At 40.0% G+C, this 14764-nt stretch overlaps 2 protein-coding genes across 4 annotated transcripts in view; both read right to left on the bottom strand.

The window, feature by feature from the left end:
- Window positions 1-1293: 1293 nt before the first annotated feature.
- LOC107656901 (serine/arginine-rich splicing factor 3-like) lies at window positions 1294-6443 on the bottom strand. 3 transcript variants are annotated; one of them, XM_016444839.1, is made up of 6 exons: window positions 6337-6443; window positions 4946-5156; window positions 4724-4861; window positions 2883-2921; window positions 2715-2801; window positions 1294-1739 (listed from the first exon to the last, which is right to left on the bottom strand). In XM_016444839.1, exons 2-6 carry the CDS (start codon window positions 5146-5148, stop codon window positions 1712-1714), a joined length of 495 nt encoding a protein of 164 aa, XP_016300325.1. In that variant the 5' UTR covers window positions 5149-5156; window positions 6337-6443; the 3' UTR covers window positions 1294-1711. The 3 variants fall into 3 exon arrangements, with proteins under 3 accessions (XP_016300325.1, XP_016300326.1, XP_016300327.1); XM_016444840.1 differs by having other exon boundaries at window positions 6360-6425; XM_016444841.1 differs by lacking the exon at window positions 6337-6443 and adding an exon at window positions 5433-5506.
- Window positions 6444-10293: 3850 nt separating this feature from the next.
- LOC107656899 (C->U-editing enzyme APOBEC-2-like) overlaps window positions 10294-14764 on the bottom strand; it is a 10182-nt gene continuing 5711 nt past the window's right edge. Inside the window, exons 2-3 of the mRNA XM_016444837.1 lie at window positions 11840-12369; window positions 10294-10795 (exon numbers count right to left, since the gene is read on the bottom strand). Coding sequence (XP_016300323.1) covers window positions 11841-12369 — 529 coding nt within the window. The 3' untranslated portion in view covers window positions 10294-10795; window position 11840. The remainder of the gene's footprint in view (window positions 10796-11839; window positions 12370-14764) is intronic.

Here is a 14764-nt window from a genome sequence, read left to right as displayed (position 1 = left end):
CTGGCTTCCATATAAGTTTGAGAGTTCAGAGTACGATAACTAGCTATCATTCATGAAACAATTATCCAGATTAACGGATAACAGAAAGTAGAAGAAATCGTGGCCACAATTTAATTCTCATTACCGAAGTCATAGCGACTTTGTACTAAAATCATATTTATTAAGTCCCTCATTTTAGTTAAATACAGGTAATAGTTAAAATACAAACTAATAACTCTAGAAACTAATAAAAAAACATGGCCCTTTAAGACTTGCACTCTATTAGTTTTCTAACTGCTTGTTTTCTATCAAAAAGACCGCTAACACTAGCTTTCTCTGTTCTTTTTCTATTGTTTTCTTTTTTTATCGATTATATAATTAACAAAAAAAAATAAAAAATATTTTGAAGTGTTTTCTGTCCATAATCAAGAGGACCATGATATTACATTTGATAAATTACATTTTTGTAAAGGAGAACCAAATTTATTGTTTTGCATTTGAAACATATCTAAACAATAGCTGCCCTAATTTAGAGCCAATAAAAACACAAATATCAGTCTTGGCTCACTAATGACTGAGTCACGTATTCAGCAGGAAAGGCCTTTCATTGGTGTCAAGTGATGTGGTTTAATTAATGAGCGCTCTTCATTAGCGTGTTTACTGTTTTGGCGGTGATTAAAATGACAGAATTTTCATTATACCTTTAAGTACTCATGAAGGATTTGAACCGGCAACATTGAGGTTATATCAGATTCTTTTAACCTCTACACCTTAGCAAACCGCAATCCATCAGCGCTTGCTTTCTTTAAAAGTGCGTTATGTAGATTTAAGAACACCTTACAGTAAGGTTTTGTTGGCATGAACTAAGAATAAACAACTTTTACAGAATTTATTAATTTTAATTTCTACATTCACATAAAACTTGTGCATGTTAACATGAATGCTCTGTGAACTGCACTGACAAGAAAAACAAATCACTCAGTAATTGCAAGTAAATTTCATGATTACAAAAAAGTTAAGTACCACACTGAATTAGATGTGAAATTTTAAAATAGAAAACCTAAGTATTTTATTGTAACACGAATTCCAATCTTTTTTTTTTGTAGACTACGAAAAATCATTTTTACAATGTACATAAACAAGGAATAGTATTTTTTACTATTTAGCGAAAAAAAAAATGCTGTAAAATCTATGCTAGTCATCTGTTAAGAGTAAAGACACTTCACAAACTGTCACTATATATTTCACTGTAAAATGGACTATTTAAAACTACTATTTTAAAACAGAATTTTTAAATTCATAGAGACGAAAGCATTTTTGTAATGAGTTTTAATTCAGTTCAACATTACAAACAGTACAAACACTACAAGGAGAAAAAAAAACAAGAATGAAAGCTGTTCTGGATTCCACCCCCTGCTGCCGTCATAGTGCCGTTACATCTCCCCCCTCTGATCGCACAGAAAACACAAACACGGTCGAGCTCAGCGCAGCAGGACCAATCACATTCACCGCCAAAAAAACACAAAAAAAATAAAAACAAGAGTCTTAAAAAAGTGTGAGATGGAATGCCGTCGCATTAAAACTGCAAACACGCACAACCGCAGCTACAGAAGAAAACAGAACTGCTAAAATAATGTTAATAAAAAAAAAATACATGGGTGACTCAGTCTTTTCAAAGTTTTTCAACATGTTGGATCTGTGCCGAGGTCTCAGTCACAACGTTCTTCTCAGTTCATTTCCGTTCATTAGATCTGGAACGACTGTAAACGAGAAGATCAAGCACGTGCGACGTCATTTCTCACAGGAATAATATTTCGTTAGTTGTAGTAGTGTGAAAATGTTGCTATTCTGAAACAAAGTTTAGGTAGCAACGTTCTTCTGGAACAACACCAACATCTATGGTTAACATCCTTAAGTGTAAAATTACAGTAAAAACCACAATTTAAACAACTTCACAGTTTAAATAAGTTTCGACAGTTTTATACAATGATAAACCTCTAATTTCTATGGAGGTCCATTTGCGTCACTGAATAAAAAGATTTGAAGTTTTCTCGCAAAGAGTCAGAATGGCAAGATGCAAACTAACAATTGTGAGAAAAAAAGTCTGAATTGCGAGATCTAATCTAGAAATTGCGAGAAGAGTCAGAATTGTGAGATAAAACTCGCAATTGTAAGTTTATGGGCCAGTTGCAACTTTAGACTGGACTTTCAAGTTAGTCATCTAATTTTTTCTAAGACTATTCATAATGTTTTTAAATTCAGTTACACAAACGCATAGATTAGTCTAAGTTAATTCCAAAAATAAGATGGATTACTTATTGGCTAACTGCTAATTGGTCAAACTCATACTTAAGACACTGTCTTAACATAAGGGCTAAGTTAATGCAACTGGCCCCATATCTCACAATTCTGATAAAAGTCAGAATTGCGAGATACAAACTTGCAAATGAGATGCACGTTTATATCTCACAATTCTGGCTTTATTTAATGCAAATGCGACTAAGTTACATACATAATTGGTCTAAATAAAAACGGTAGATGGGTTGAATGAAAATACAAATTGACTGTCAGTAAGTGGCACTTGTGGAGTGCAAAAATACGGCGGTTTCCTGTTAACGCTTGTAAACACTATTTATTAGTCTTTATCTATGGTACGGAGGTAAAAATAACATTTGCCTAAATGGCTTACATCAACGCCATAACAGGTTTGGCCGAAAATTCGCAGAGACTCTTACCTCCTTGATCGGGAGAAAGATCGCGAGAGCCTGTGGTTCCTGTCACGAGACGGCGATCTCTCCCTCCGGCGCTCTCTAGAAAGAGATCTAGACAGAATCCAGAACAACACGTTGAGAAAGCGCTCACAAAGCCACGCGGGAAAGCTGCGAGAACCGACGGACTCTTACCTGCTGCGACTACGACTGAGGCTCCTCCTCCTGGGCGATCTGAAGAAGAGAAGAGGCAAAGCGAGTGAGCGCGCAATCGACACACGGACGCACCTCACAAGCCCTGCAACTAACAGTCAAACGCACTCGTCACCGCCCTGATACAGGGGTGGAGTGGAGACCTCGCAACACATGAGGCTTCAGAGAACCTCCCTTAATAAGAGCGTTACGCTCCAGTACAGTGAGCTACAAAAGTAGTGCCCTAGCAGGAGAAACTCAACAGAAACGCACTGCAATCAACCCCACAGAATGAAGACAGTGAAAGAAAGCAAGAGCAGCTCTCAAAGCCCACGCTGCTTCTGTAACCTGAACCTCCGTTTGGGCTCCCCATCAGTCTGCTTGCCTAAGCTTAACAACGTCTGTCCAGATCTCATACCAACCCTGTTTGTTTCAACTCAACAGGAGATTTATCCTCATCTTACATCTGTATTCAGCATTAAACTGTATGAAGCAGGAAAAACTTACTAGTCTTTTCGGTTTTCAACAAGCTAGAAAAGGCGAAGGGGAGGACGGCTGGCGGCCGGGGAGCAGAATTGGCGGGAAAGTGCAGGCCAGATGCTGCGAGCTGATTAGCTGGCTTGCGGATGGGGGCTGGATGTAGTGGATTTTTCCTGCTTTTATTGGTTAGCCGAAGGCTGTTGCTGGTGGTTGGTAGTGTAGACATTGGGGAACGTAAAATGCTGATTGGTCAGGAATGTGAAGTGGGCCACTGCCGATTGGGTGTTAAGGTTGGAGGAGGAGGAGCTGACAACGGCATGCTCAGGAACCAATGGGCTGGTGCGAGCTGATGACTGGCAACGCCTGGGTCATGTGACACCAACCCAGCCAGCTGATTGGGGCACGCTGGTCACATGATGCTGAAAGAAGACTAGTAGACTGACTCAGAGGGTGGTGAGGAGAGGCATGGTGGTGACTCTGCAACGGGGTTCATTTTTATTAATATAGATAAGAAAATAAAAACAACCTTCATGTTAAGTCAACAAAAGATTGCATATTCCAACCATTACTAGAGCCGAGCAGATTACTGAACACTAGCGACTGGGCTTTGACGTCCAATTCGTAAATTAGCAAAATTAACGTTCGGGTCAAGTTTCAATCCAAAATCAAGAGAAACAAAGCCTATCTTGAAGATACTGATGGTTTTCTGCACTGAGACTTAGGGACACTTAATCACATTTTTATATAACGTTACCTCATCAATCACCGCTGTAATTCTCATTACCATCATATGAGGGTAAAATTATCCTTCACAATATATATTACGTTAAATTTGTTTGCAATGCGTTTATTAACAGGCTAATCGGCATTTGCACAAGATAATTCAACCCAATCTCATGGGAAAATGTAACTTGCACAAAAACAGACGATTTTTAGAAAAAAAATAATTTATGAAACACAAATTAGCCACCAATTCAACAAAACGTAAAATTAAATTTGTGCTGGATGATTGTTACAGTGTTGGGATTTTGCATGCCAAATCACAATGCAAAAAAACAAGCCAAAAGCGTTTAATTTTGGAGTGAAACCTAACCCGGACATTTTCTCATGGAATTAACCTAATAATCACTTACTGGTCTGCATTTCAACAAAATATCAGAATTTGAGAAGCCCAGTCAATCATTGTTTAATGGTTATCAATGACAATGAAGATGGAGGAGCAAAAGATCTCCAGCAGACGCTCGTCAGAACCGGGACACCCGGCACCGGCGGAGCCTCCAGGACTGGCGGGAGGGGCAGAATCAGGTTAGTTTCCTCTGGAACACAACCTACGGAGAGACAGCTGAGCGGGAAAACAGGTTTACCTGCGCCTGGGGGTGGGGCTGCTGCGCCTGCGGTAGTCATCGCGTGGGCGTCGGCTCCAGGACGGAGGCGGACCCCGGCTACGAGAGCGCTTCTCGCCATTGGACAGCTCCACTCTCACTCGGCAACCGCAGAGGGTCCTGCGTGACGACGTCGACAACGGATCGGTTAGCTCAGAAGTCGTTGGGTAATCGCTGATGATTAGCGTTATAATCCACACTCACCGTCCGTCCAGCTCTCTGACGGCGTCCGTGGCATCGCGAGGGTCCTCAAACTCAACGAACGCAAAACCGGGAGGGTTCCTGGCCACCCAGACGCTCCGCAGGGGTCCGTAATAGCCGAACGATCTCTCTAGTTCGGATTTGTTCCCATTATTTCCCAGATTTCCAACGTACACCTTACAGTCCAGAGGGCAGTCGCGATGCATGGCTCAACCTGCAAAACGAGAATTCCCATCAACCTCCAGCAGATATAATCAAAAACCAGTGACACTACACACGTAAACATTAACGAAACACTTAAAAATGGACAATACAATCACATGTGTTGGCCATCAACCGTCTCTAGCGTATCAGTTTCCAACTAATTTCAACAACAAGGCTTTATACCCGCCTATCTCTCTCAATGTTGAATGTTGTCTTGCCATAACCAATTACCGTTTATCTGCATAACCAATGCATTGATAGCTTACCTGGATACAAAGATACAGACCTTTTAAGGTGTCTTCACACAGCCAAGTTAAGGCTGCTCTACGCCGACTCAGAATTCAGCATAAAGATGCAATTTTGCATAAAAGCCAAATTGAATTATGCCTACTTTAGACCCACCTCAGCTCTGTGTATTAAAGTATACAGTTGTGTTTGCAGTGTAAAAGCCACATCTGAGCAACATTAAACAGTGTAAAAACACCTAATGCCACTTCAAAAGCACTTCTGTGGTGTATATTTGGGATGAGTGTTACGAAAATTAACCATGGTTTTATTGTAGTAAAAGTGTAGTAACCATGGTTTTTGGGCGTATTGATTACCATTTGTATAACCACAGTTCTACTACAAATACCATGGTTAAACTATGGTTATAGTGTAGTAAAACCATGGTTAATTTGTGGTTACCATGATTTAACTATAGTAACCATGTGTTTTTTTTTTTAGTTTGAGTTCCCATTAGGCCAAACTCTTTAATTTCATATAATACTAAACTACCATGTTAAGTAACATTAATCTAGAAAAACGCCCAAATAAAACCACACAAGAAACAACAGTAATTATGTAAACAGAGCGTCTTCTGCTTTTGTTCGCGGCTCAAAATGGCGCCTGGCGTTCACACGCGACTGCACACAAACCACTGTGAAGCACAAGCCATCTCTTTAACGGGTAAAACAAGCTGGAGCTGCTGTAAATATAATTAAGATTGCTGTTAAGCTAATACATGTAATTAAAGACTCGCAGTAAGCGGCTAACCGCTAATCCGGGTCAACAGTAAAATGGCGCCTGCACAAAAACGCAAATTAAGCTTTAAAACGCAATTCCGTCTCTGAGCGTTCGCAATTAAACATCACAAAACAACATAATCATGCGCACTGGAAAATAATAAAAGCGAATAAACGCAGATTTACCGTGAGTTTCGCGTGTTTCTGACCGTGTGTGTCGGATTCCTGGATCAGATCCGCTCCGAAATGGCGCAGCGCGGAAATGCGGACGCACGCTCGAGGGCGGGGCTTCTTCTTCTTCTTCTTCTTCTTCTTCTTTTGTGTTTAATGGCGGTTGGCAAACCAGCTTAAGGTGCATTTCCGCCACCTACTGGGATGGAGTGTGAGGCCTCGATGAACGAACATGTTATATACTACTAATATAATAAAAATAAATAAAATAAAAAACCTAAATTCTTCTAATCAAATCTGTATCTCTCAGATATTGCCAGGATATTTAAAATGAAACCGCGCAATTGCTACTACAAACTACCGCTGGAAAACCGCGGACTTGGCAACACTGCGAAGTTGCGCAGGCGCTGTGAGGGGGAAACAGGGAAACTGAATTCACCGGAACACCGGCAATTTTTCTTCATCAAAATGTACCATTACAGAAAGACTGTCCATCCTCTCTTTGTCTCGGGTATATTTCAGCCTCCTCGCATCTATCACTTTTGCTCCTGAAATGCTTTTCTTAATCGTATCTATTGATACATTCGTTGGTATTCCAGTAATAACTCCTCTCATCCATTTCTTTTCTCCCATAACTTGACTAGTAACCTTTTGCCCTAAAATAGTCTTAATCCCTAGAGCAGCCTTTTGTTGTTTACTGTCTTTGCAGAAAATTATCATTTTTCCATCTCGCAACATCTTAGCACTTTCAATATTTCCTACCATTTCCTTCAGTGACTTAGTCAATTTCAAGGGATTCAAACTACTTGCTTCTTCCGACATAAACTTCACCAATACCTTAAACTCCTCCTTTCTTGTTCTCATCTGATGACATTCTCTCTCACTTTCTGTTCCTGATGTTTGGCTCCAATCTTTCCTTCTTTTCCGCTTTTCTACTAAAGTCCACTTACTACTTTTGTTTCTTTCATTTCCCCCCGCCATCTACATCCTCCAAATCCAGATCACTTCCGGACTCTACTCCACTTCCGTCCATCTTGGCCTCAGTCACAACCCAGTGTCGCCAACCACAGCCGTCCGTCCCTCCGATTACGTGTCTGAAAAGCCCTAAATGAGTTTATTAATCACGCAATGCGATTAAACAAAACTAAACTACGTGTTTTAAGCAGAATATACACATTTTAAATATAAAAAGCCGCAGCGTTGTTGTTTTTGATAGAATGTTGATCAAACACGACTGATGTGATAAGTCAGTCAATGGCTATAACTTCCTCAAAAAAAGAAAGCTATTCTTGAAGAAATAGCTCACCTTAATGGAGATATTTTGCTGTAGCAACTCTCTTTTGTTGGTTTTGTGTAAGGAAGCACTGACATTGATTATGAGATCGACAAAAACCAACTGGGTTTGCTGTTATTCATGTCAAAAATTAACCATGGTTTAATTATAGTACAAGTGTAGGAACCATGTTTTTATTTGGTGTATTGACTATAATTTGTATAGCTACAGTTTAACTACAAATACCATGGTTAAACTATGGTTAGTGTAGCAAAATCATGGTTAATTTGTGGTTACCATGGCCTTTATTTGTAGCAAAACCATGGTTAATTTTCATAAGGGCCAACGCAGTGCATCTTGACATGCTAAATTTGGATTAAAAAGGAACATTGTACCATAAATTTGGGGTTGTTCCTCACAAAAACCAATCATATGACTCACAAGACTTGGAACATAGTGCTACTTTAATTACTTTAATGAAGTCTACTTTAGCTGCGCTTTAATTAGACCTCAACATGCTATGGCTGCCGTAGACAAACATTCTTCAAAACATCTCCTCTTCTGTTCTACAGAAGAACGTAAGTCATTGAGATTTGGAAGAAAATGGTGTAAATGATGACCATTTTTGGGTGAGCCATCCATGTGAAGTAGTTTTGTGGGTTTGTTGTCAACTGGGCGGTTGCTAATCAGAGATGTTTTACTTTGCAGGAATCATCATCGAGGTTCCCATCAAGCGCTCGCATTTCTCAGCGTTAGAAACCACATCCGAGACGTGTTGCTAGGGCTGTGAGAGTCTTCAGCGATGCTGCTGATGTGGAAACACGCCGGTGGTAATGCTTAGATTCGAAGTTCTAACGAAAAGGCATTTTAACTAGAACGCTCGTTATGAACGCCAACGGCTTTATCGACTGGGACTTTTCATTTAGACAGTTTTTAACTCTCAAACCTCTCCAATTCTGAGACTCGTCTTCATGTTTTCCCCTGTTTCTAGTAGAAAACACTCATCTCGCTGGCTTTCTCAGCAGATTCACATTTCTGAGGAGAAACTGAAAGCCAAAACACCTCAAATCTTAATCCCAGGCTGTGAGCTCAGTGAGAACGGCAAACCTGTGAACGAGAAATGGAACGAAACCCAAAACAACCATTGATCAGTAGTTTGACGCATCCATTATAAATGATTTTGTGGAAGCAACTAAGGCATATCTGCATGATAATTGGGACTCGAGGAGGAGGAGGGGAAGTTGTGAGGTCACTTCCTGTGTTGGGGACGCCAGGGGTCTATATAAGCCCTGAGACCTGACCGTCTGTCGGTCAATCTTCTGCAGGAGAGCAGACGAGAGAGAGACCACACTCAGTGAGTACTGCTGGAGGAAGTTAGTCGATTCATGAACTGACGGATTTGTGTGTGAAGTTTTGTTCTGATGATGGTTCGTGTTTCTGCTCTTCAGCTCGAGGCGTTTCAGTGTTTTTGCAGATGATGTTGAAGACGCAGAGATCTCAGCAGCGTGTCGCTCTCATGATACTGATGGTGGTCGCAGCCGTACAGAGTCAGGAGAACGAGAGGTTATCTATCTAACTAACTATCTGTTGATTAATCTATCTATCTATCTACCTATCTATCTATCTATCTATCTATCTGTCTGTCTGTCTGTCTGTCTGTCTATCTATCTATCTATCTATCATCTGTCTGTCTATCTATATCTATATCTATATCTGTCTGTCTGTCTGTCTATCTATCTGTCTGTCTGTCTGTCTGTCTATCATCTATCTCTCTATCTATCTATCCTCAAGCAGTTTTCCTGTAATAATTGCTCTGCAGCAGGCGTGCGGTCACAGAGCATCAGCTGATGCATGATCGTGGTCGCTCCATCCAGAGTCTGAGGAGGTTGATCTGGCTGTCCAGCGCGATCGAGGGGCTTCACACCGCGCAGACCCGCACACTGAGCGCCGGCGAGCCAGACAGCAGGTGGCGCTCTCAGCTCGGGAAAGAGCACAAGAGAGCGCTGGAGACGCTGCTGGGCGACATGTACCGACCTCACCTCACCGCTGCGCTCGGAGACCCGAGAGAAATAACATCATCACAGATATACATCCCATCTGATGTCCGGCCAAAACTCATCTATAATGAGGCGCAACGTTACCCAACAAAACTAGATCGCTGTCATTATGATCAACGAAACACGCTAGTTTTGTAAAGATAGATGGATTGATTATAACGTAAGCGATGTAGTTGTGTTTCTCCATCTGCGCAGACGCAGAACTGCTCTCCTGCATTCCCGTGCTGTGTAAATCTGCCTGTAAGTCTTTAAAAACTTATATTGACGACATATAAAATCGGTTTAGTGTGCACCATGCTACTTTGAAATACACCAGGTAGTATGATTTTCACTATGACTGTATTTACTTACACACGTGCAGAAACATATTAATATGGTACTTTTTTGGGTGGAAGAATTCCTGGTGTGGATTTATTTATCGGATGTCTTGGTATGTTTGCTTGGACGGGTTTTAATATCTAGTAAATCACTCTTGCTATTATATTTATTTATATGGACGACTATAAACATCGTATTTTTGATGTGTGTGTGTGATTAAAGATGCTTTTAAGTAAACTGCTGTCTCATTTCGGATTAAACAGTTCAAATGTGGTGAAATTAATTTTGTGTTCGTAAGTAACACATAAAACAAAACACCGCACACCAAAACAATAGAGTTTTATTCGTTTCCCAAAATAGTGAAAGCTACTAGTAGTTCCCCGTGCAATATTTTTATTTATTTATTGCTTGCACGATATTTCCAACTATTTCATATACAGCTGCAACATATTTTCAGTTTACTTTGTGTTAATACAAAACCATATTCCACAGTGCTCAGTATGAATTTGTACCAGCGTGAATATAAATTGATAAATGAAGTGAAGCTGAAGTTCAGAATATAAACTGCATGAAATAAGAAACGTGTCGCACCAAAACAACATACACTGCAAAGGGACTCATTCAAATATAAAACGAATTATTAAAAAGTATAAATCCTCTTTACTTCACAGAGCTACAGAAAACATGAAAGTAGGTTACTAAATGAATCTGTCAGTATTCTAGCATCACACAATGTATTTAAACATAGCATTTCTCTCTCGTTCACACAAACACACACATTCTCTTCACTTTCGGACAAGTGTTTGTCGGCTATCGCTTCTTTATCCTGCAAAAGATCAAAAACAATTGCTTTAATAGGTTTAAATACTCAGAAATCCCCTAAGAACATCTTGACCCAGAAGCTTAAGTGAGAGGAGACCCGAGTCATCAAATGATATGAGATATTCTGAGACAGACACACAAACAAACAGCTGTCTAGATCGTTTCAGAGCTCCTGACATTTGCACAAACAGTAGTATGCTATTCTGAACACAGCTACTATCCAGCAAAATTATGGTACCATTTCCCTAACAAAACAAGACATTCCCAGAATGCATTGCAACTAGTTTTGAAAAACAATTTTTGGTTCCTGGAACGTTCTTATTTGGTTCCCAAAAAAACAACAAAAAAAGCAAATGGGAACCATATGGGAACATTAGGGGAACAGCAGACTGGGTCAAGTAAGTATATTTTTATTAATTACTGATAAATTTAGTATTCATGCATGCAGTATTATTTTAGTATAATTGAAATACTACTATACGTTTATTAATATTTTGAGTTTCCATTTTCTATTTATGTATGTACGCGGATACGTTGTTTATGTTCAGCTCAAAGCGTAAACAACGCGTATCCGCGTCCATACGTTGTTTACGTATGTGATACTCTCCAAAATGGCGCTATAGGGTGACGCGGAGGAGACGAATTGCTGAATAAAGTCGTTATTTTTGTTTTCTTTGCGACCAAAATTATTCTCGTAGCTTCGTAAACTTACGTTTGAACCACTGATGTCACATAGACTATTTTAACGATCTCCTTGCTACGTTTCTGAGCCTTGATCGTGTAAGGATCCTTGCTTTCTATGAGAGCTCTCGGATTTCATCAAAAATATCTTAAATTGTGTTCCGAAGATGAACGAAGGTCTTACGGGTTTGGAACGACACGACAGTGAGTAATTAATGACAGAGTTTTCTTTTTTTTTGGTGAACTTTCCCTTTAAGTAACAGAATTTAAAAAAAATAGTTTTAGCATTAGTGAACTATAATATCCCTGTTTCAATGTCAATAGTTGTGTTTGTTCGTGTAAGTGTTCGTTAAAGATCGTTTCTTACATCACTGCAGGATGTCGGCCAGTTTGTCTTGGTAGTACTCGTAGTTCTCCTGGCAGTCCTCCCAAAGCGTGAACGTCTGCTCGTCGTTCTCCACGAACGTGTTCCAGGTGTAGGTGAAATCCATCGGCTTCATCACGCGCAGTTTGCAGCCGGCGGCCGCCAGCGCCTTTAGCCCCGCCTGGATCTCAGGCTCCTCCCACTCAAAGAGCCGCGCGGAGTAGATGGACAGATGGAGGCTCTTCCTGGCCTTCAGGATCTCGGCCAGCTTCGCGGCGCAGGTGGCGCACGGGCTGGACGACATGTACCAGGTGATGGTGTATTTGAGGGCGAGGTCGTAGTTGGGCAGGACCTGCTGGAAGAAGGCCTCCTCGGCGTGGCCGCTCGCGTGCTCGTCCTCGATGAAGCCCCTGAGGAGCCCTCCGGAGCCGGGCCCCTGGTCCACCATATAACACAAGAAGGTTTTGTTCCGGCCGGAGGAGTACTCCACGTTCTTGAACTGGAACTTGTAGAAAAACGGGTCCATGCGATCCCTGTGGACACATGAGGAGGTGAATTCAAGACCTGCATGGCGCCCTCTACTGGAGCCTCCTCGCATTACAAGGTATTTTCACTCTTGAAAAATACATAAAAGTATTTAGGAGGAGTTCTAGCTGTAATATTTCCCAGCAGTCCAGAGTCTGTGGTACAACTGGGTTAAAACTACTGATTTCTCAATTTATATTAACCCAATATCAAAGTCGTAACCTTGTCTTGAATATATATATATATTAGTACTGTCAAATGATTAATCGCGATCCAAAATAAAAGTTTTTGTTTACACAATATATGTGTGTGTACTGTGTATCTTTATTTTGTATATATAAAGACTCCCACATACAGTATATATTTAAAAAATATTTACATGTTTATAGTTATATTCATATAATTTATATTATATGGCCGAGGACATTATTTGAAAATCTAGAATCTGAGGGTGCAAATAAATCAAAATATTGAGAAAATCATCTTTAAAGTTGTCCAGATGAAGTTCTTAGCAATGCATATTACTAATCAAAAATTAAGTTTTGATATATTTACGGTAGGACATTTACAAAATATCTTCATGGAACATGATCTTTACTTAATATCCTAATGATTTTTGGCATAAAAGAGAAATGTATAATTTTGACCCATACTGTTGGGTCAATTTTGACCCAATATTGTTGGCTATTGCTACAAATATACCCCAGCGACTTAACACTGCTTTTGTTCTCCAGGCTCACAAATACACAATCCAAACAGGAAAACGTATAAAACAATAAAAGTATTAAAACTATTCTGTGTCCTAAAATCCTGAAATATTGGTGTCTCATATTTTAGAGCAGTCCGTGCAGTTTGGGAAAGAAATCAAATCTGTATGTGTTTGAAAATATTCAGATGTAACCCCCTTTGTAATCGTTAACATTTTCATAAGTAACTGTAACTTAATTACACATTTTTTTCTCAGTAGCTGTAACAGATTCCTGTTACATTTATTTTGTAATTAAATTACGTAATTCCGTTACATGTAACTAGTTACTCCCCAACACTGTATATAATATACATAATAGTTTAATTCCAAGTCAGTTTAATCACCATTCTATATTAATGCGCTGCTTTCAGTGTCCGGTGTTTGGATATCATGCTGTGCACACAAAGAAACATTTAGAAACGTGCTGTCAGCGCTGACTTTTATTAACACTCTACACCTCTGTTCCCACTACTGAACTTCTCTCTTTACGCCATGCTCATAGAGCTTCTCTAATTTTGACTCTGTTGTCCCCACAGAGGTTGATGAGATCTGTCACTCCAGTTATTAAAAAGCATGGTCTTCCCCAAGTAGCTATAGGCCTATTTCGAACTTATCTTTTCTCTCTAAGATATTAGAAAAGTTTGTTGCCTCCCAGTTACAGGCCTTCTTAACAGCACACAACTTCTACGAGCCCTTCCAGTCTGGCTTTTGTCCATTACACAGTACTGAAACAGCCCTGGTTAAGGTTCTTAACAATCTTCTCTTAGCTTCTGATTCTGGTGCTCTCAGCACTCTCCTTCTGTTAGACCTCAGCTCAGCTTTTGACACTGTTTGTCATGAGATACTCCTCTCACGGCTTTCAGCATTTGGAATTACTGGCACAGCTCTTGAATGGTTTTCCACCTATTTGACCGGGAGGCAACAATTTGTTATATACCAGAAACACGAATCATCTACCAAATCCATCAGCTCTGGTGTACCTCAAGGTTCTGTTTTGGGCCTTCTCCTCTTTACCATTTATATGCTACCAATTGGACAAATAATTAAACGCTACAGGTTTAACTTCCACTGTTACGCAGATGACATTCAAAATTATTTTAGCGCACCTTCCACCTCAGTGTTTCCTCCACCTGCATTAACAAATTGCATCAAGGAACTCAAGCTTTGGTTTGAGGCAAATTACCTTAAATTTAACTCTGATAAATCCGTAATTCTGATTGGCTCTAAAGCTGTAGTATCTAAGCTCTCTGGTCAACTGATGGATCTGGATGGTGATCTGATTATGCCCTCCACTAAAGTACGCAATCTTGGTGTTCTCATTGATTCCACTCTTTCATTCAATGATCACATTGGTAAAGTAGTAAAGACAGCTTTTTTCCACCTGCGTAATATCTTGCGTATTCGATCCTCTCTCAGACAGCAGGATGCTGAAACTGTTATACATGCCTTCGTCACATCTCAACTAGATTACTGTAATTCACTTCTTTATGGCCTGTCAGCTAATAATATCAAACGACTACAATATGTTTAAAACTCCCACACAAGAAAGAGCGATCACATTACCCCAATCCTCTATCACCTTCATTGGCTTCCGGTTTCCTTGCGCATAAACTACAATATACTAATTCTCACTTATAAAGCTCTCCATAACCTTG

This window comes from Sinocyclocheilus anshuiensis, unplaced genomic scaffold (assembly GCF_001515605.1).
Source record: "Sinocyclocheilus anshuiensis isolate Anshui unplaced genomic scaffold, SAMN03320099.WGS_v1.1 scaffold2493, whole genome shotgun sequence".
NCBI classification, from domain to species: Eukaryota; Metazoa; Chordata; class Actinopteri; order Cypriniformes; family Cyprinidae; genus Sinocyclocheilus; species Sinocyclocheilus anshuiensis.
The sequence above is the reverse complement of the archived record's forward strand: the minus strand, read 5'-3'. Positions and strand labels throughout refer to the sequence as shown.